We start from the raw sequence: 21,322 nt of genomic DNA, 5'->3' as shown, positions 1-21,322 counted from the left end.
AGATAGAAGTCATTTGTACAAACTGTCAAAAGTTTGTAAAGTTTCTGTTTTTCAGTAGAAAGTTACATTTTAACTATTTCTTATCAGAAAGAATGTAGCATTTATATACAGAATAATTTATTGGTAATTCATAAACTGTCTTTTCATATCTTCTTATATCTTAAACTGTGACTTAAATTAAAAATTATAATAGTAATGTTTATTGTTAGAATTCAAACTTGCAGTCATAACGGGCAAAGTAAAGGTCTGTGCCCCTCTCAAACAAAAAATAAAAACTAGTAACCTCTTTGGTGGTATTTAACATTGTTATCTGTCTGTAATCTGTTCACTGCCATGGTTATTTTTCCATGTAATTTCTTTCCTCCATAGAAATTGCCATCATTTTATGCTTTTTCCCCTACTGGCCTATGGTGTTTGACGGATGTTGTGAATGCAGTTTCTGTGCACTACTGAGTATATGCATTAATCAGAGACTGTGAAATGCCCATTGTTCTCTCAGGTTCATTTATAAATCATTATAAATCATGACCGAGCTACTGGCTAGGTTACGTTTGCTAACATTCACTCTATTATGTACTTATGTCTGAGTGGTGGGGAAACGTGGAGTCATGGCGAGCACAGGTAGCTCCATGGGGTATGATTTTGAAGAAAATGAAATAAATTGAATGACTGATAAAAGCAAGGATAGGACTGATGATGATTAAATTTCTTATACCCAGTAAATTCTCAGCTGAATCTGCAACAGCATCCCGAATTAGAGGCCCTTACATCATAGCATAAACCCCTTCCTATGTTTGCTCAGGTTAGCAGTGTTACCGACCAAACTTGGGTCCACTCACCCAAGTGCAGTAAAGCCAATCTACTGACACCAGGTTGTGGTGAGGAAAGTGTAGCGTTTATTGCAGGCGCCAAGCAAGGAGTCCAGGTAGCTAATGCTCAAAAAACCTGAACTCTCCAATGGGGTTAAGGGAAATGTTTTTAAAGACAGGGTGAGGGAAGGGGGTTGTGGGGTACGTGACCAGCTTGTGGGCATTCTTCTGACTGGTTGGTGGTGAGGTGATAGAGTCAACATCATCAACATTCCGGTTCCAGTTGGTCTGGGGTCTATGTGCTTGTGATCAGCATACAGTTAACTTCTACCTGGTGGAGGTTTCAGTATCTGCAAAACAGCTCAAAGGACATGGCTCAAAATATTATCTACAGTCCTTGAGGAGGAACTAAGCATCTTTGACTTTGTTTAATGGCTAAACTATTATTATTTTGTCTTGCTTGACTGTTTTCCTTTGTTTCTGCATTTTCTTACTTTAATTAAATTTATTCTTTGGAACCTGGGGAAGGCCTGGGAGGCTAAAGTTTTTCTACAAACAAGAGGCAGGCAGAGGATGGGATGGGATGGGGGTGAGTCAGTGGCAGTGGAGGGGTCCCAGGAAGGTCCCGTAGGGTCCTGCTCAGTTACAGCAGTAGTTAAAGAAAAATGTATATCTAATACATTTGAAGACCAGGTATTGATAACCTATCCAGTTTTCTAGTTTTAGAAATACAAACTGACCTTTGGATACCGAAGCTATTAATGTTCATGTGAGTTAAAGGCTAACTGAGATTTTCAACTTTTGTGGTAATCACATAGTTAGACCATATGAAGGCAACTTTTTTAAACGAAATATGTTCAATGATCATTTTAATTGGTTTGATTTTATTAAAGGAAAAAGATGTACTATAAATGCACGTTTTTAACATTTACATTTTTACAAAATAAATCTTTTATAGTCAAAATGAGAGATTCAGTAAAATAAGATGCTTATTTCTTTGTTCCATTAAAGGGGGGGGGGGGGGAAGACATCAGCTTAAACAACTGCCTCAGCCCTCATGTAGATTTGTTTCTATTTCAATAAATCCTCTGGGCATTAGTATTATAATATGTAAAAAGCAATAGGCAATGTGAAAACTTTAGTTTATCTATCTCTTCTTAAAATCTGGTGTGATATTTTCATTACCAAAAAAAAAAAAAAGAAGAGCTCAGCATCAAGAATCAGTTACTGACATTTTCCATAATTCACTATACATATACGAGAATTGCAGAGCTAAAATGTGAAACCCCAGACCTCTTACATATTTTACAGGATACTTTTCTTTCAAGTAGCCTTTAATGGACATTGTTTTCATAGCATTGTCTTAAAATTACTTAGCAATGAATTGTAGAACCAAGCTGCCTGGGTTTGAATCTTGCAAAGACCTTCGGCAAACTACTTAACCTCTCTGTGCGTTGGTGTTCTCATTAGTTAAATGGGCATAGTAAGTATACCAACCTCTTAGGGTTGAATTATTAAATGTAATGTGCTTAGAACAGTCCCCGGCATTTAGCACATGCACTCTACAAGTGACAAATAAGTAAATGAATGTAGACAAATGCTTGTTTTAGTGTTAATTTATTGTTGAAAATATATCCAAAGGACACATTTTTTTCATTCAATTTATTAATTCATGCAAAAAGTATTTATTGACCCCCGCCCCCTTCGTTGAAAGGCACAGTGATGAGCAGGACAAGCATGATCTTTGTCCTTTTACAGGCAAGGCTTAGAAACTGACATTTATAAAATAATCATACAACTAATTACTTAATTATGATGTCATTTGTGTCACATATTCAGGGTGTTGAGTTATTTTGTAGTAGGGGGAACTGACCTAGTCTGTGTGCATTTAAGGTGAAATATGAAGGATGTTAGCTAGATAAATGTGCTTGGTTATAGCAAGAGGATGAGAATGTTTCCAGTAGGGGCAGCAGTACATAGGAAGATTTATAATGTAGCGTAGCAAATACCGTGGAGAAAAATGACAACGCGAGTCGATAAAGGTGTTTCATTGCTTTTTAAATTCATGAGATCCGCTCTTTCCCCTGTTATGTGCCCTGTTGTCTGTCCTCCTGCACATTCTTCCGGAGCAGCATCCCCTTCTCTGCCTCTCGGTCTTCCTTGTGGCTCAAGGACCGCACCTCCCCCCCCCCACCCCGCCAAGCAGAGTGTGTACAGTCTTCTGTTTGATGGTGCTGCCATCATCCTGTTGTTTCCTTGACACATTCCTACTCCTTTTTTATCCTGCTTTTTCTTGCTCTCACTTTTTCAGCTGTCCCTAGGTCAGCTACTTATTCTTCAGTCCAAATGAACATTTGAATATTTGAAAAATGGGTAAAAAGAAGCTTCTTTTGCAAACTGTTGGAGCTAATAATTTAGGCTCTTTGGACACTAAGAACATAACTCTGATGGTATTTTATTGACTAAGGAAGTCTTGCTTATTTTTTGCTTATGACCTAAGAAATATTCTATTTCAGAATTTTTCCTGATCATCAAAGGACTAGCTGAAGTTAACTTCTACCTGCATTATTCTCCTAAATAGTCTTTTTATCTCTATCCAGATTTTTTATCTTTTGATCTCTGTTTCTTGAATGCCAATCATACAAAAATGGGAATTTCTAAGAGGCTTCTTTATATGGTTTATTTCTCCATTACTACATCTTGGGAATTATATCAATTAAAGAGAGACTAATTATTAGGAGGAAATAAAAGAGAAAGGTGGTTCTGGCTGTGTAAGCATAAGCATGTGTGAACCTAAGACAATTTGCAGGGAAATACCTAAAACCATATACCCCTTTTATGTTTCTTAATACAGATATGTTATAGCTGAACTGTGGTAAAGTGAGGGTAATTGATGACTAAGTGGCATTTATCTCCAGAACACAAGAGTATTACTCAGGTTTCTCCAGAGCCAATAGGATGCATATATGTAAAGAGATTTATTGTAAGCAATTGGCTGTAATTATGGAGGCTGAGATGTCCCAAGATCTGTAGTCAGAAAGCTGGACATGCAGGAATAGCTGATGTTTCAGTTCTAGAGCAGAGGCAGGGCAAAACGCTTGTCCCAGCTCAATCAGTCAGGCAGGAGGAGTTCCCTCTTATTCCTGGGATGGTCAAACATTTTGTTCTATTCAGGCCTTCCCCTGATTGAATGGCGCCTGTTCATATTAGGGACAGCAATCTGCTTTATTCATTGTACTGATTCAAATGGTCATTTCATCTAGAAGCACCCTCACAGACACACCCAGAATAACGTTTGACCAAATGTCTGGGCACCCCATGGCCAATTCAAGTTGACACATAACGGTAATTATCACAAAAAAATTTGGTCTAACATTTAAAAATCAAATCAGTTTAATTCATCACATTAACAGAATAAAAGAGAAAAAACATATGATCATTTTACCAAATGTAGAAAAAGCAACATTCATTTCAGATAAAAATGCTCAGAGGGAACTTTGTCAATAAAGTAGGTATAAGAAACCTACAGTGAATGTCACACAGAACGGCGAAATATTGAACAGTTCCTCCCTAAGATTTGGAGCAAAGTGAGAAGTTTCATTCTCACCACTTCTGTTTGTTATTTCACTGAAGACTCTGGCCACTGCTGTAAGTCAAGAAAAAGTAGTCAAGGGCATGAAGATAAAAGAGAAGTAAAACTGTCCCTATTTGTAGATGATTGTTTATGAAGACTATAGCTACACATAGATCTAGATCTTCTCCAATAGAAGAGAAGAGAGAACCCAAAATAGACCCACACTTATATGGCATTTAATTTTTGTCAGTGGCACCAAAGCGATCCAAGGGGGAAAAAAGAGTCTTCAACATTTGTGAAAAAAATTAACCTTGAACCCCACCATATAAAACTACTAATTCAAGATGACTCCTAGACCTGAAGGAGAAAACTGAAATATGAAGCTTTTGGAAGAAAATATAGGAGAATATCTTTATAACTTGGGGATAGAAAAAGGTTTCTTAAGTCATAGAAAGCAATAATTATAAAAGACAAGAATTGATGAGTTAGACTTCATTAAAGTTAAAAACTGCTCATTAAAAGACATCATTAAAAGGACACAAATTAGGAGAAAATATTTGCAAAACATATATTTGATAAGTGACTGGTATCTGGGATATATAAAGGACTCAGACAGCTCAATAATAAAACAACAAAAATATCTCAATAAAAAGTGGACCAAAAATATAACAGACTCTTCACAAAGGAAGATATACAAAATTAAAACGTGTTCATGAATGTACAGTTGTTCCCAGTAGTTTGCTCCTAGTAGGAGCTAGGCTGCAACATTGTTGGAAGGACTGGAGGAGTGAAAGGGTGTGTAGGGAAGATGGTGTTACCTGAGCTCGGGAACAGCCGGGACCTTTGTGGCCCCTGTGTTCCTCAGCCCTGGCCTGCTGCTGTCACTTCTCCAGCAGCCTGCTGCTGAAATCTTTAGACTCTCTTCTGCCTTCTGATCTCTGCAAGTCTCCTTAATATCAGAGCCACATCAGAACCCTTTGGCCTGGGGCAGCTCCATACAGGGAAGAGTTCAGATGGACTGGGATGGTGCTGAATATCAGCACTGTATATCCTGTACTGTCGATATATTGTCCGTTTTTAGGAGCACTGATACTGATGACGAAAGGATGTAGACTCAAGTCTTCATTCTACCACTTGCTTAATTCATGACCTTTCGCAAATTATTATTATTATTTTAAAAAATATTTATTTATCTATCTATTTATTTATTTATTTAGGTTACACCAGCTCTTAGTTGTGGCCGGCGGGCTCCTTAGTTGTGACCTGCGGGCTCCTTAGTTGTGGCATGCAAACTCTTTGTTGCGGCATGCATGTGGGATCTAGTTCCCTGACCAGGGATCGAACCTGGGCCCCCCTATATTGGGATCACGGAGTCTTGTCCACTGCGCCACCAGGGAAGTCCCATGACCTTTGGCAAATCATTGATTCTCTGTATCCTACATTAGTAAAACAGAGTTATTAATAGTTCCTCATAGGGATGTGAAGATTAAGTGAACTAATATAAGTACCGATGCAGTGAGAAAATGCTTTGCATTTATCACTGTGCCTGGCACGTAGAAAGCACACAGTATGAGATGTTTGCTATTATAACCATCAGCTTGAATTCTTATTTTTTACTACAATCAATTAAAACCTTTTAAAAACCAAGAACTGGTATTTAAGATAGGTCCCCCTTCCTCTTATACTTAAGAACTTAGGAGACTAAACATAAATGAAAAAATACCACGAATAACTTGCCATTGGACACAAGAAGCCATGAGTACCATTGCTGCATTTAACTGATCGCTCTTGGTGAGACAGTTCTTCCTGCTGCATCCACTGTAGGAGTTTCACGTTCTGCTCAATCAGGCCTTCTCAGAGGCAGGACTTCTGGTCTGTGATTGACAAGATTCTTGGATGTTGCTGCTCCTAAATAATAATTAAGTTAAACTGTTTCATTAAAAATATAAAAAGGAAGTAGTTGAATATTAAAAAAAAAATTACACATTTACTTTGTTTGAATTGCTGGAAGAAGTCCAGAGTAAAGGTTCTTTTTTAAATTTGGGATTCCAATAGCCTCTGTAGTTCAATACCAGTAAGTTAACATTATCCTTTGATATACGTAATTCATTTTCAGGCACTTAGTAATTTTATGTCTTTGTGGTTACAGGTTGCCGTATTTCTGACATTTTATTATTACAAGTAGTATTTAGATCTGAGTATCAAAGTGAGATGGCATTTTAGACTAGGCTTTTAAAATAATGTATTTTACATTGGGTTTTTAAAAATTTAATATTGGTCCTGGGACATTGGAATATGTAACTTCTGTTTGTTTTAACACTACTTAATTGCTATTTTGATGTTTCTTTCTTGATGATATAGAGACAGAAATGTATTTATACGAGTGTAAACTTTTCCTGTTGAAGGCTTTTTTGTGTGTTGTGACTGGCATTTAAAATCTTAACTGGTTTAGACAGCCATATGGATTCAAGTCTCCAGATTAAAAACATGGGGCTAATTTATCTGTTTATCTAAACATACTAATTGACCTTAATTGTTTTGAACATATGTAAAAGTGGAAATTTGAAGTAGTCTTCTGCTTTGGCAAATTCTTACTATAATCTGTTACTGATTTTCTTGTTAATTTAACTTTTATGACTTGTTCCTGGCTCACAGTATATGTCTGTCTTACCTGATAACCCATTTCATTTCATTCTGACTATAAAATCATTTTCTTGTAAGTCAAATGCTAATTGTATTGCTCTGGTTTCAACTGTAGATACATTTCCAGTAACAATCTGGAGAAGTAGATTTAAAAATCCTTCCTATGCTCATAGATGATTTTAACTTTTCTTCTGAGTATGTCATGTACTTAGTTAAGTGTGTAGATTCTGTCTTAAGATGATCTTAATGGGTCAACATTCTCAAAAGTTGTAGCCTTCCACCTCCTTTTGGCGCAGAAAGAAAATGGACTACCTCCTTGATGTATATCTTCAGATATCTGTCTGGTTCCTCTTACTGCACTTTCTTCTCTCTGGTTCTTTTATCACACTTGGCTTCCTTCTCAGGCTTTTGTTCCCCATGTTGTGGCATAGATGACTGTTGGCTTTTTCTAGGCTAGTAGACTAGGAACAAGTCCTGAGATGAATCCCCTTGGCCTTCCTGGGTCGTGTGTGGATCCCTGAACCAGTCACTGTTGTCATTGGGATAGAATGTTTGATTGGCTCGTCCAGCCTCACCTAAAACACAGGCCCTGGGCCTGGGGGAGAATTGTTTTTAGTGCTTATTTTAGTCAGAAAACATCCTAATAAAGAAAAGTCTTAGGAGTGAACCACGTAATAAAATTTAGTGATTTAATCCTGCTACATCAATTTCAGTAACATTTTTTGAACAAACTAAGTAATGAATAGTAAATTATAAATAAAAACAGCCCTATTCAGTTTCACAAAACTTAACCAATGGTGAGAATTGCAAACTTTTTCCAGATTTCTGCCCTCCCTCATGTAGCTGCTTATTTATGAAGTTTGGTAACTGTGCCCATCATACCTCTTTGCTCATATTAGTAGTCATACCTCTTTGCTCCCATTAGGCCCTGAAATGTTTGTGGAATGAATGCTGTCATAGCTTGTTACTCTGGACATTATTGCAGCAGCACAGGTATTAAATTGAATTGAGAATGGATGTAATTTAATATTTGATTAAAGGACTGGGCCTTCTACTGTTAGTTTTCTTTTCCATATTCATTTCACAGAGAGGGGAGATAAAAGCTTGTGGTAGGGTAGGCTTCGTGCTTCTGCACTTGGAAGGGGAGGCTCGCCATTTACAGTCTTGGGCCAGAGATTGTATGGATCAGGTGGACAGTTTGAAGCAGAATGGATTTCCCGCACGGAATTAGAGTACTGGGAAGCCATTTACCACTTATTTCCTATGTTCTTGGACAAAGTCAAAAGGCAAAGGATGAGCAGACATGGTATGTGATGGTTGTTTATTGCTATAAAAAGTCCTCCCTGACCCCTGCCCTGCCTTCCAGAAGACCTCAGCAACAGTTCTTGGAATGTAAAATGAACCAGAACTGAAGTGATGAACTAGTGTCCTAACCCTGCCATTCCCAGTGCTTTACCTTCCTCTCCCCTTTAGCTGGGGCTCTCCAACCCCATGAGGAAAGGTTTTTGCATTTTCATTTAAAGGGTCACTGCTACAGCTTGTATTTATTCACTAGCGAAGGCAGAACATTCCTGGTTTTTTGTTTCTTGACAGTTGATGGATTGTAGTAGGCAGCCACATCTGAGGAAATAAGTGAAACTACAGCCCTGAAATAATTTCTTATTACACGTATAGATGAATAATCTTTACTCTGATTATTGTGTAAGTTGTACAAAGAGGGGGCTTTTTTTTTGGCACCAGAAGTTTGGTTGGATATGATTGTTTTAAAGTGAGTGGTCTTTAGTACTTGGCAGGATTTGAGGCTGATATCAGCTGTGTTTATGATTACTTTCTGGACTCAGTCCAGTTTGAATTTAAATATATTTAAAAGTATATGTGAATATGAGGGAATGTAGATCATTAAAATTGCATTTATTATGTAGCCTTTCTTTTTTTTTTAGACATTTAGACTGATTAATGAGTTTCTGTAGAGTAAAAATAGAACACATCCTACCAAATCACTTCCTAGATTTTATTAGTAGACCCATTGCCCCTGGGGTAGTGAAGGACTTCTCTTGTCCAGAGCTTGTTAATGATCATTGCAACAATGACAATTCTACATTTTATTTGTATCAACCAAATTCTTACAGAGTGGATACAAAGTTAGAAATCTGAGTTGTAGTTTGTAGCTGTGTGTCATTTGCTGGACAAAAAAAGCATTCCTTAACATTTATGACATGTTTCCATTAATTAAGGTAGAGTCCTCATATTTGCTAATGAAATACTTTGAGGTCTTCTAATGAAAGATTCTACATAATGATAAAGTAATTCAATTTTTAAATAAATTATGTAAATAGAAATGACGCAAGTAAATAATTCAAATATAGTAAGGTCAACATTAGATTTCATTTTCATTTTTGTTTTGCTTCTTACATTACGGGCAATATTCTAGTGTTTGGCAGTCATTCAGCTAGTATTTATGGAGCACATACTATGTGTTGGTGACGGTAAAACTGATCTGAGCCCTGTCTTCACAGAATGTAGGTTCTAGGGCAGGAAATAGACATTAACCAAATAAACATACAAACATATGATTAAAAATTGTTATAAGTGACCTGAAGGAAAAGAACAAGGTGCTAGGAAATGAAATACTTCTGGTTTGGATAAATATAGAGAGATCAAGAGTGAGAGAGAAACTTCATCACTTAAGAAAGGGATTCATCTATTTATGGATATTTCCACTCCAAGTGTAGAGCTTTAGTCCAAGCAACCTCTTCATGCCATGCCCACTTCTACTTATACCCACCACCTCTGTCCCCACACCACTCTCCCCAGTATCAGATTTAAGGAAATGGATCAGTCTCTAACATATGTATGGGCATTATAGGTAGATAAACATATATATTACATATATGATCATGTATAACCTGTTTTCTCCACCTACTAGTAATGCTTTTCCATATCTCTAAATGTTCTTCCATGAGTTTTTAAAGGAATACCCTCTTTTTTCTAGAAAATGTTTTTTTTTTCCCTTTTTTTAGATCTTTGATAAACGCTGCTGAAATGAACATTCTTAAACATAAGCTGCTACATTAAGTGATAATTATTTTCTTAGGATAAGTTCCCAGTTGTTAAATTACTGGTCACAGATTATTCATATTTTAAAAGTTCTATTACATATTTAAAAGTTCTGTGTTGCTAAGTCATTGGCATGATTTATCCTTAACATGTCACAGATTGGTTTAATGCAGCTTCATTTTTTGCTATTTTTTTTTAAAAATTTAAGCCATTATTTCTTTTTTAAAAAATTTATTTATTTTATTTATTTTATTTTTGGCTGTGTTGGGTCTTTGTTGAGCGTGGGCTTTTCTCTAGTTGAGGCGAGTGGGGGCTACTCTTTGTTGCGATGCACGGGCTTCTCATTGCGGTGGCTTCTCTTGTTGCGGAGCACAGACTCTAGGCGTGAGGGCTTCAGTAGTTGCGGCACATGGGCTCAGCAGTTGTGGTCGTGGGCTCTGGAGCCATGTTTTGCTATTTTTGAGTCTAAAGTCAAGCAAATAATAGTAATAGTCATGGAAGTTAGTTCTGCATGTTGGATCCCTTTTGGCCTTAAACTGATTTAAATCCTGTTTTTTCCATCTTAATTTCTTAGAATAACAATGAATTCTCTTATAAGAAATGTTTTTCCATAGACTTTCCTATTTATGGTTTTCTAAATTTGGCCAGAGAGAAATTGAAGAAACACAAATCCACTGTGTGTTTTTCTATCTTCTATTTGTTTTTCTACTGGTTCAATGAATATATCTACCTTTTTCCCCTGCTTTAAATCATCTCACAAAATTAATAACAGAAAAGCTAATAGCAGTGCCAGACATATTCTCACATTTGAATGGGAATGCAGGAATTGCCAGATAAAATGAATCTGAGATGCTGAATTATTTACTTATAGTGCTGTGTGGTTCTCTAAGGAAGTATTGCTGAAAAAGTATCTGTTGTCAATTTAAATAATTTTATTTCCAACAAAATTATTTGTTTTCCTTTGATTGTTTAATGTTAAATTTCCAAGCATATTGTTAACATTAGAAAGCCTGAAATAAATTATACTTCTTCCTAAAGGCATTAATTTTTTGACCTAGTTAGCTTTCATCCGGTTGTCTCTTGTTTTGGAAATAGTGCCAGAGAATTTTTTATGTACCAAGAGACATGTGATCAGAGTGCATTGAGTGTGGGGTAGTGTTTATGACATGACTGTTAAATAAATAAAGGTTTCGTTTTTCCTGAAAAATATATTAAAAATTCAGTATGACATATGGGATTTAAAAATATGGTAACCTAGAATTTATTTGAAAAATAACAAGTTATTTTTGTTTCTCCCAAGCGAGAGCACCCTTGATATATACGGTCAGCTCTCCGAATCCTTGGGTTCTGTATCTGTGGGTTCAACCAATTATGAATTGAAAATATTAGGGAAAAAAGTCTAGAAGGTTCCAAAAAGCAAAACTTCAATTTGCCGCCCGCTTTGGTAGCTATTTATGTAGCATTTACATTGTATTTATAACTATTCCCATAGCAGCTACATGGTATTAGGTATTATAAGTAATCTACAGATAATTTAAAGTGTGTGGGAGGATGTGCACAGATTATATGCAAATATTTACTATACCATTTTATATAAGGGGCTTAGGCATCTGCAGATTTTGGTGTCTGAGGGCAGTCCTGGAACCAATCCCCCAAGGATACTGAGGGACAATGGTACTATCCAGAGCTTCCATTCTGGGGATTACATTATGCATACATGGGCCTTTTTATTCATTTTCCTCCTCATTTACTCCTCCCTCTACTCTTTAGAAAAACGGTATTTACTTATTAATCATATTTCCTACATTGATAATAGTGTTTGAACTGTACAAAAAAAGGTGGAAAAGGGTTAGAGGATGTTGCCTTCATCTCCAGTTCCACAGAAGTGAAGAGGTGAACATCTCCAGCATTAGTCAGATGGTTCTTACCATGGCCAGTGTTCTAACGTGAAACCTGGGGCGTGGCTAATTCTGCATTCAACCCCTTGAGTTACTCAGCGTGTTCCTATGTGCTTAGTGGCTCAGTGAATGGGAAGCTGAAAATCCCAGAGATGCTGGTAAGTAGGATGAGTCTTGCATCACTTGAACTTTTTTTTCCACTTACTATCCTTGTGACATTCCGCAAGTGACTTAGTATTTTTGTGCCTCAGTTTCCCATCTATGAATTATGATAATTAGAGTGGATTTTTTATTTCCTAAGGTTCATTCCAGGTGCAGGATGAACTTCTAATTGTGTCCAATTAGTCATTAAAAAATATTTGAAAGATTCAAAAGTCAGTGTATCTGAGCATCATGGGAGAAGGATTATATGTTGTATACTTCTATGCATTTCTTTTGGCTCTCTCGCATATGATCTTACAGACTCTTAGGAGCAAATATTTATATTCATAAATCACTTAGATCCCTAAGACTCTGCAGAGCCCTATTTTTTATCTGATCTTGCCCAAATTTATCACCCATATAAAGTGTGTGACATGCAATGCATGAATTCAGAACAAAATAACTTCATCTGTTCCCCAGTACTAAAGAGTTCAATTTCATGCTGTGTTTTACATGGCACAGTGGGAGTAGATTGTTTAATGTCTGTAACTCTGAACTTCCTTAACCTTTCTATCAGATACTTAGGTAAGTGTTGAGAAGCAGAAATTCTAAAAATAATTCCTACAGTTTTTTAGAGACCCCTGGAGCAAGCTATTTGAGCCCATTCCCCTTCTTTTTGCATAGTTTTTCATTGTCTATTTGAGCAGTGTTCCCATGGGTCAGAAAGATAGAGTTTCTAGTCTCATACCTTAAATTACGTTATAATTGCCTTACTTTATAAGGGAGATATACCTTATAAAGTATGGTGAAGCCTGAAAATATTCAGAAGAAATTAATCTGAATCTATTAAAAGTAGGGAGAGCGGAGGAAACATATTTCGGAAGGTTGCTAGCTAGACTGGATAAACTCTATCAACGCAGCGTGATGTCATGCATTAAAAGCTAAAATAATGAGATCCAGGCATTTATTCTCAACTACGATTTCAACTTGGTTATGGGTCATAGAAAAAGAAGTTTAGAATGGAAAAATGTGGCCCATATTTAAATTAAAACCATTTAAAATGTGTTAAATATGGCTTGGTTTTGAATGTCCACAGTAGATTGGTTAAGAGTATGGGAGTTATTCTAGATTTGAATCTGGTAAAGGCTGTATTACTTGTTAGCGGTGTGACATTGGGCAAATTAAGTAAAATTCTCTGAGCCTCTGTTTCCTCATATGTTTATAAAAGGTTATTTATTGAAAAAATATTAAGGGCCTCCAATCCTCTAGGCAACTAGAATGTACTTCTCAGAAAGACAGACACAATGTATATTTTCATGGTTTAAAATAAACTGGGAGGGGAAGGTCAGATATGGCAAAAGTATCTGAAATAATTCACAATAATGATTTATTAAAGTGAGAATAAGAAATTTAGTGGTGGTATCAAGACTTTCTTACTATGACTATGATTATCTTTTTGGCCATTAGGGGTATTTTAGAGCTACTTTCTTCTTTATGTCCATGAGAACAAAACATTTAGAAAATTTCTCTGGGTGTGTATCCTGGGATCCCCAGAACCTTTAAATGCTTTGTGCACCTTGACAACATCAGGGTTATGTGAGCTCTGCAGAGCAGTCTGGGGAAAAACAAGGGATGTGCAGGTCTCCTGCAGAACTTGCTTCATTAATGGATATAAGGACAAAAGAAATGACCTTTGCATTCTTTATATACTTTCATTGTTGATTAATACTGATCTTAGAATTGTATTTCTTTTATCTCTCTGCTCAGTCAGTGTAAACATAATTATATAGTTTACTCTTCATGTAATCTGGTGAAATAGCCTATTACTTGTCTTTGACCGATATTATATGAAATGTTACTCAGGAAATCAAAGTGCTGTTCAAATATTATTTTCACCTTAATTAGTTCTAAGTATTTAACAACTCTGTTTCTTGTATTAAAATAATACTTATAAATTGTTAAGGTAATTATAATAATTTTCTCCCAAAATTATTAATGAAGAAAGTACATGAACAAATGAGCAATGATTGAATAAGTACACGGATGAAGTAAATCAGTATTATAATGGATATTACATATGACCAAGGGATGAAGGCCCATTTGGTGTACAGTGATGGATGCCTAAATATGTTCCATAGATAGGAACTGGCAAGAAATGGGGCATTTTCTGTTCTACTGTTACATTAATTTCACGCAATTTCTTTAGCTCATTTGAAGAATCCCATGGCTCTACCATCTTTGAAAATCAGTTCTGTAAAATATAAGTATTTGAGCCCAGACTGAAACTTTAAAGCATTACATTGCTTTACAACAGCATTTTGAGTTTCCTTCAGTATTTTGTGAGGAAGAGGGTTGGGAGGATCATAATCATAATCACGTTTAAGGAGCTCGGTTGATCAAGTGTATTTACACACTTAAATTTTTTTGAACCTTTGTGAGAGAGCCAGGAAGACATTTTTATATGAGGGAGCGGACTCAGAGCTCAAGACTTACCATTTTTACTCAGCTAATAAGTAGAAGAGCTGTAGTCAGTTCAGGGTTCAACAAGTATATAGATAGAGTAATGTGGCTACTGCTTATTCATCATATTAAACATAGTTGTATTCATTAATCTGGTGGAATAATCACCAGTGTGGACTTTAAAATTGCCTGGTTTCTTTAGCTCAGCACAATGTATATTAGATTCATCTACATTCATTATACTGATTCTGAATTCCCCTTTTTCTAATGTATACTTAGTTTTGAGTCAGCTAAGAAATACTGATCTGTTTGGAGTACTCCAAGGAGGGTGAAATTCTGTTCAGATTTGTAACTGGCAATGAAAATTTTATGATAATAGAATGAATTGACTACAGAAGTAGAATATTCTACTTTTTAAAAAAATTTATTTGGAATAATTTCAATATGAATAGGTTCCTTTACATTTTTTTACAGTTAATCAACACATTAAATAGTTTTATTCATTCTTAATTGTATGGTGAATGTAAAAAGAACAAAAGTTCCTTCAAAAATTTTTGTTGTATCTCAATAGGTTAGATACTTCTACAGATAGTATAATAATACCCTGTCAATAGATGTTGGCTTCATTAACTGCATAGTGCATTTATTTTCTAAAATTGTTTTTATTTAATGATTCTTGGCAACTGTTTAAATTAGGCCATGTTTCTGTTAAAATAATTAATTAAATTCCATAAAAACTGAGTGGCTTCTCCATTGGAACACAATGCCAGAAAATATTGATCAGAAATACTACCTTAAAAATTTGAGTGCATATTGGAAAATTTTGTTTCTCATTCATATTTGAAATGAGAGATAACTAAGTATAATTGTACCAGAAAAAGTCTGGGTTTGCTGGACTTCTGCAAATTTAATATGGGTTAACAGTGTGGCAGTTTTCCAAAGAGCTGGGTCCTTTCTCTCCTATAAGTTTGGTATGATGCAGTAGATTGGATGTATGTTTATGTAGTTGTGAGATGAAGATGGAGATTCCAGAGTACTAGTGGATTGATAGTAACATAGTTTGTTTTAATGCTAAAAAATTTACCAGCAGGTTGTTTTTTTACATGTGGAGGGAAAGAAGAATGTTTAGGTTTTGGACATGACTAAGTTGAAAACAGATAAAAGGATTAAAAACAAACAAATAAACAAAAACAAAAAAAAAAAAGAAAAAAAGAGTTAAAGAATAGGAAGGAATGAAAGAGATGTAAATCTGGAAGAATAAAGAGTAAATCATAGATCAGTTGGTCAGAGATTTCTCTTGATGCTCTCACGCTAGAATTGTCTGAACCTTTTTTTTTTTTCCAATGAGGTATCTGAGCTTCCTGAGTGCTAAATTATCTATCTATTTACTATAAAAGGTAGTTTGATGGTTTAGAATATAATTATATTTCAGGCCTAGTTACTGCCTTTGGCTCTAATTAGTTATCACCATCAGTCACATTCTTGGTTAAATAAGAGGTTGCTATGCCTAAGTAGTATCTTTGTTATTACTTAGAGTAAACAATAATGAATGGTTGTGTCTAATTATGTTAATAACACATTCTTCTTAATTCTTGTTGTCATAGCTAAAGAAAGTGTGTTGTTAGAAAACAACGAAGTGGAGAATATTTCTCTTCCCTTTATTCTTTATTTATGATGTTCTTTCAAAGGGCAACTGGTAATACAAACTTTTGGGTTCTCAAAGCAAATGAATGGTGATTCCATTGAAGGTTTGGCATTTTCCCATTTGATACACAGTCCCATATTTTCATAGCTTCTGTGTTTGGAGATGTAAGACAGTTTTGCTATGTGTTAGATAGGAAATGGATGCTTCTTTCTTACTGTATTTCTGATTTAATGTAGTAATTTGGTTGTACCTTGAAGATAATTAACAGATAACCTTCAAAAACAATAATTTTCTTGGAGGGGGACTAGATTTTGATAAAAACCTAACTTTTCCAATTATTGATTTGAATTTTTGAAGGAAATAGGAATTGATATGCTTGTTTGTGTTTTTAAAATGAGTCATTTTCATTGTTAAGTACAATTAAAATGGTTATCATAAAGGACAGTATGTTACAGTGTTCTTAGGTTTTAAGATACACCCACTACCTATGTGTCAACAGCAGACAGCAATATATGCTTCATCAGACACTTACAAATATTCAAAACAAGAGTTTGCCATCATTGGCTCCTTTCCTCTTTTTGATTGTCCTATTCAGTAAATCTGTTTCATCCTATGCATTGGTCCCTTTTTATAATTGTTGAGAAATTAATAATTTATAAGAAAAATTTAAACATTATTTATCCTCTTTGGGCTATGATATACTGTGGTTGACATTCATTGGAATTTTGTATGTAAAAAAGAGAACATTTTCCTGTATATGTACAGAAAATTAGTTTTTAATTCTGAGATTGATAGTATCTCATGTCTCTTGAAACTACATACATGGAGCCATCTAACACCAAGCTCTTATATTGATAAGAGGCCCCTTTTTGGGGGATACAGTAGAGAAGTCACATGAATTCATCCCCCACCCTCACCTTATTCTACCTTACAGTATCCTACCTGGCAGGATTCACTTGGGTCATGGTGTTTCCCCTCATAAATGCCTGACTTCTGTTGATCCTTCAGTTTCTGTTGTTTCTTCAGGAGGGGAAGCCGAGCAGTTGAGTCTGATAGGAAGGACCCAGCCAGGAGCTGGATGTGCATCGCAGTGGGTTCCACCCATGACAAGGGCCCAGTCCTCTCACGTCATCTCTCAATCCCCTGCAAGGTCATAGTTGCTCTCGATTCTTCAAAACCTCTGTGCACTTCTCCTTCACTCTGAAGACCACTTGTTATACCAGAAGCCTGATTCTTACTTCCTCAGTTGCTTCAACTTTCCCAGTAAGGCAAAATTTAATAACACTAAGAACCTCTGTATTCTTGTAGTCAGACCAATTTAAGGCCTTGTCCCCTGTGTGTCTGTGTCTCTTCTTGTCTGATAAGGGCACCAGGCCCATTGGATTAAGGTCCCACCCTACTCCAGTAACCCCTTATGTAATTACTTCTGCCATAACCCTTTCTCCAAATAAGGTCCGCATTCTGAGGGGGGTTAGCACTTCAACATACCTTCTGGGGGTTGGGGAAGGGAGACATAATTTAACCCATAACAGCCACATCAAGTGGCTATTAGGCTTGTTATCTTATTTTAAGCTATTCTTTCCTTAGTTCCTTCCTAATTATCATTTAATTGTTATAAATAGACTGAAAAGCAGGATAATTTCACACATTTTTGCATACCTTCAAAGCCTTCCTTATCAGACATTTGCACGTGAGAGTTTTTTTTCCTCCCATAATTAGCCATCCTGTGTGTCACAAAGAAAATATGTTAAAGTAATACCTCAGTTTGGGTTTTTATTAAGCATCAACTTCTTATTTTATTAATCATATATTGTGGTTATATGAAATTTCCAATTCTACAATTCAGATGACTGAGTATTTGCTGCCTTAGAAAGTTGCTGATTTTTAGAAACATTTTCATCTTGAAATTAGATTGCTGGTTTTCAGTATAAATAACGGAGAGCATGAATTTGATTTCCTGGGAGATAGGAACAAATAATCATGATTCTGTGTAACAAGTCTTAGGGTGGTGAAATATGGAAGAATTCAGTGCTTAACAGACTACTGACGATTCCCTTTAAATTTGGACTTAGCCATACATTACATACTACATAACTAGTATGAATGTTCTTAAAAGAAACAGTAAGAAAAGCCATTCTTATTAGTGTTTTGAATTCATATCCAAAATAGATTACTTGAGAAGTATTACCTAGTATTGGTTATTGCTCTTTGTACCAATATGTAGTCTGTAAATTTCTTTGTTTCTAAATGGGAGTGTTAATGTCTTCCATTCCTACTAATAAAGTCACATAGCACGTTCTATTAAAAGATCTCATCTAATCTTTAGGGCTTTAGATGAGTGTATTATTTGTAACTACTGACAGGAGTAGATTTTCTCTGTGCTGTTGAAGTTTACTACAACTATTTTTGACTCTGGCATTGTTCCCTTGCATTATTTTGGGTATTTTATGACTCTATTTCTGAATATTTAAAATCGAAGGTAAGACATATATATGTTTTATTTTAAGGAAGTCTTAGAGTTTATTTTTTTCTTAAACTTTTTGTTTTCAGATAATTGTAGATTCACATGCTATTGCAAAAGATAATACAGGTAGATCCTGTGTATCCTTTATCCTGTTTTCCCCAATGGTAACCTCTTGCAAAGCTATAGTACAATATCAAAAAAGAGGAAATTGACAATGATAGAGTCAAGATACAGAAAATTTCCACCACTGCAAGGATCCCTCACATTGCCCTTTTATAGCTGAACCCAGTTCCCTCTCACCATCATCCCCTCCCTTAACCCTGGCAACCATTAATTTGTTCTCTATTTCTATAATTTAAGACATATATTCTTGTATTGAATCAAACAATCAGTTGAGTGGTAGATCTTGTTGCATGTGTACAAAATTCAAGACTTCTAGGAAAGAGGAATGGGAAATTAAAATCTAGGACAAAATTCTTGCTGTGGAAACTTATATCATTTATATTGTCCACTCCTTTTTCTTCACGAAGCAAATATTAGTAACACTATACGAAAATAAGAGAGTCTCTGCTGGTGAGTCTAAACTTCATTTCTTCCTTTAGTGAAAGGTTGCGTCTTAAACCAAAATATCTTTAAATTTCTCAGAATCCTCATTTTCCATATTTCTAAGCTAATTATAGTAAAAATGACTTAGAACTCTCTCTTTGTAGGCATGCCTCAGATATTGTGGGTTCAGTTCCTTTCCCCACAATAAAGCGAGTCACACAAATTATTTGGTTTCCCAGCGCATATAAAAGTTATGTTTACACTGTACTGCAGTCTATTATGTGCAATAGTACTATGACTAAAAAAAAAAAAAAGCAATGTACATACTTTAATTAGAAAATACTTTATTGCTAAAAAATACTAACCATCATTTGAGCCTTTAGTGAGTTGTAAGCTTTTTGCAATAGTAACATCAAAAATCACTGATCACAGATCACCGTAATAATGAAAAAGTTTGAAATATTGCGAGAATTACCAAAATGTGGCACAGGGATACAAAGTGACCAAATGCTGTTGAAAAATGCTGTTGGAAAAATTGATAGACTTGCTTGATGCAGGGTTGCCACAAACCTTCAATTTGTAAAAAGCGCTTTATCTGTGAAGCGTGATAAAGCAAAGCGTGATAAAGCAAAGCGTGATAAAGCGAAGTGCACTAAAATGAAGTTTGCCTGTACTTAACTAATAATAGAAAGCAGTGGTGTAGATAAATAGTACTCTATTCAGAAGAATAATTGGTACAACTTGCATTCAGTGTTTAGGATGAATTTTCTTTGGATGGCAGAATGGTGAGCAGGAAGGCATTATGGTAGGAGCAAAAGCACTGAGGTAAGGAAGCTCATGGTGACTCTGCTCCCTGGGTTGAAGAGGAATGTTCATGTTGACTTGCAGTGGGAGAGAAACCTGGAAATCTCACTAGTGGAGTCCAAGCTTAGAGCCCTTGAATGCTGGGCTCAGGACTTTATTTTAAAGGCAGAGCAGAGTATTACACCTTATTGAACTCCAAAGTGAAAGATTATGATATATTTGAGGGAGATTAAAGTGACAGCTATAAAGATGAATTGGTGCTAGGAGAGACTGCAGGCAGGGAAATTAGTTAGCTTTGTTATGCTAGGTTTTAGCATCTGACAGTGAAGGTGTCCTGGTAAAAGGATTTCTGCAGGTAGAGGAAGAGCTAATTATAGATGATGACAGACTGGATTTCTAGGGGTAGAAGACAAGGGAGGGATTAGGAAATGTTGATTGTGAATATAGGAGAATAGAAGGATTGTCATACCATTTATAATGAAATTTTTGTTTGCAGTTGGAGAAGCTGGTTTTAGGCATACTGACTGTTAGCTGTGTCCTGAACTGTTTTTTTTTTTTCTTTTCCTTTTTTCTTTTACCTGAGCTTTCAAGGCAAGATTGGAACTCTCTGGAGGAAGTTTTGGGCCGGAGATTATTAGGAAATTTTAAATTAATTTGCATGGAGATGATAATTGTATTGCCAAAATATTGAAAGACTTACTGTTTCAAGGCTGTTGTTGAGTCAACCAGTCTGTTGCCAGGTGTGTTAGGGATGGTTAAGGTATGTTAGTTACATCTTTGAGACTATCTCTGTTTCACTATTTGAATTCTATCTGTCGCATTGCATGGAGTATTAACCTAGACACAATATAACCTGTGTGAGGTCTTTATAGGAAACTTGCTTTATACGATATGACTTCTAACTATGTATTCATGAGAATCAAAGTTCTAGTGGATTCAAAATAATCTTTTCTTTGAACTTCTTATCTTAACACTATTCCTTCTTTCTAGTGGATATGATTGTAGTGGTGATGGTGGGTGTTTTATGTGATATGATGTAGAAGAGACTGTTTATTTGCTCCTAATTGTTGGTTACTTTGTGAGAGTGTATTTGTTAATAAACATTAATGTGATTAAAATATATCTTGGAGAAAATTTATCTCAACCTATTGGTTAAATTATTCTAACCACACATTTATTAGCTACTTTTATTCATTGTCAACCTAGGTTTTCAGCTTTACAGTATTCAGCTCACTGATGCATCCTTGTGCTGGGAGGGTAATCCTTTTGTTGCAGGCATGC

At 35.6% G+C, this 21,322-nt stretch overlaps 1 protein-coding gene across 8 annotated transcripts in view; it reads left to right on the top strand.

Annotated features, from left to right (window-relative positions):
- The window catches only part of KDM4C (lysine demethylase 4C), a 410,124-nt gene that overhangs the window by 194,159 nt on the left and 194,643 nt on the right, over positions 1–21,322 (top strand). Inside the window, exon 1 of one of the 8 annotated variants that reach the window (XM_036854793.1) lies at positions 19,885–20,801. The exons of the other annotated variants lie outside the window; for them this stretch is intronic. Within the exon in view, the coding sequence (XP_036710688.1) occupies positions 20,793–20,801 (9 nt within the window). The 5' untranslated portion in view covers positions 19,885–20,792. Of the gene's footprint in view, positions 1–19,884; positions 20,802–21,322 lie in introns of those variants that run through there. 8 annotated transcript variants of the gene reach the window in all.

The sequence above is a fragment of the Balaenoptera musculus genome, chromosome 6, assembly GCF_009873245.2.
Source record: "Balaenoptera musculus isolate JJ_BM4_2016_0621 chromosome 6, mBalMus1.pri.v3, whole genome shotgun sequence".
Classification (NCBI taxonomy): Eukaryota; Metazoa; Chordata; class Mammalia; order Artiodactyla; family Balaenopteridae; genus Balaenoptera; species Balaenoptera musculus.
Note: the sequence above shows the minus strand (reverse complement) of the source record. Positions and strands in the feature narration are given on the sequence as shown.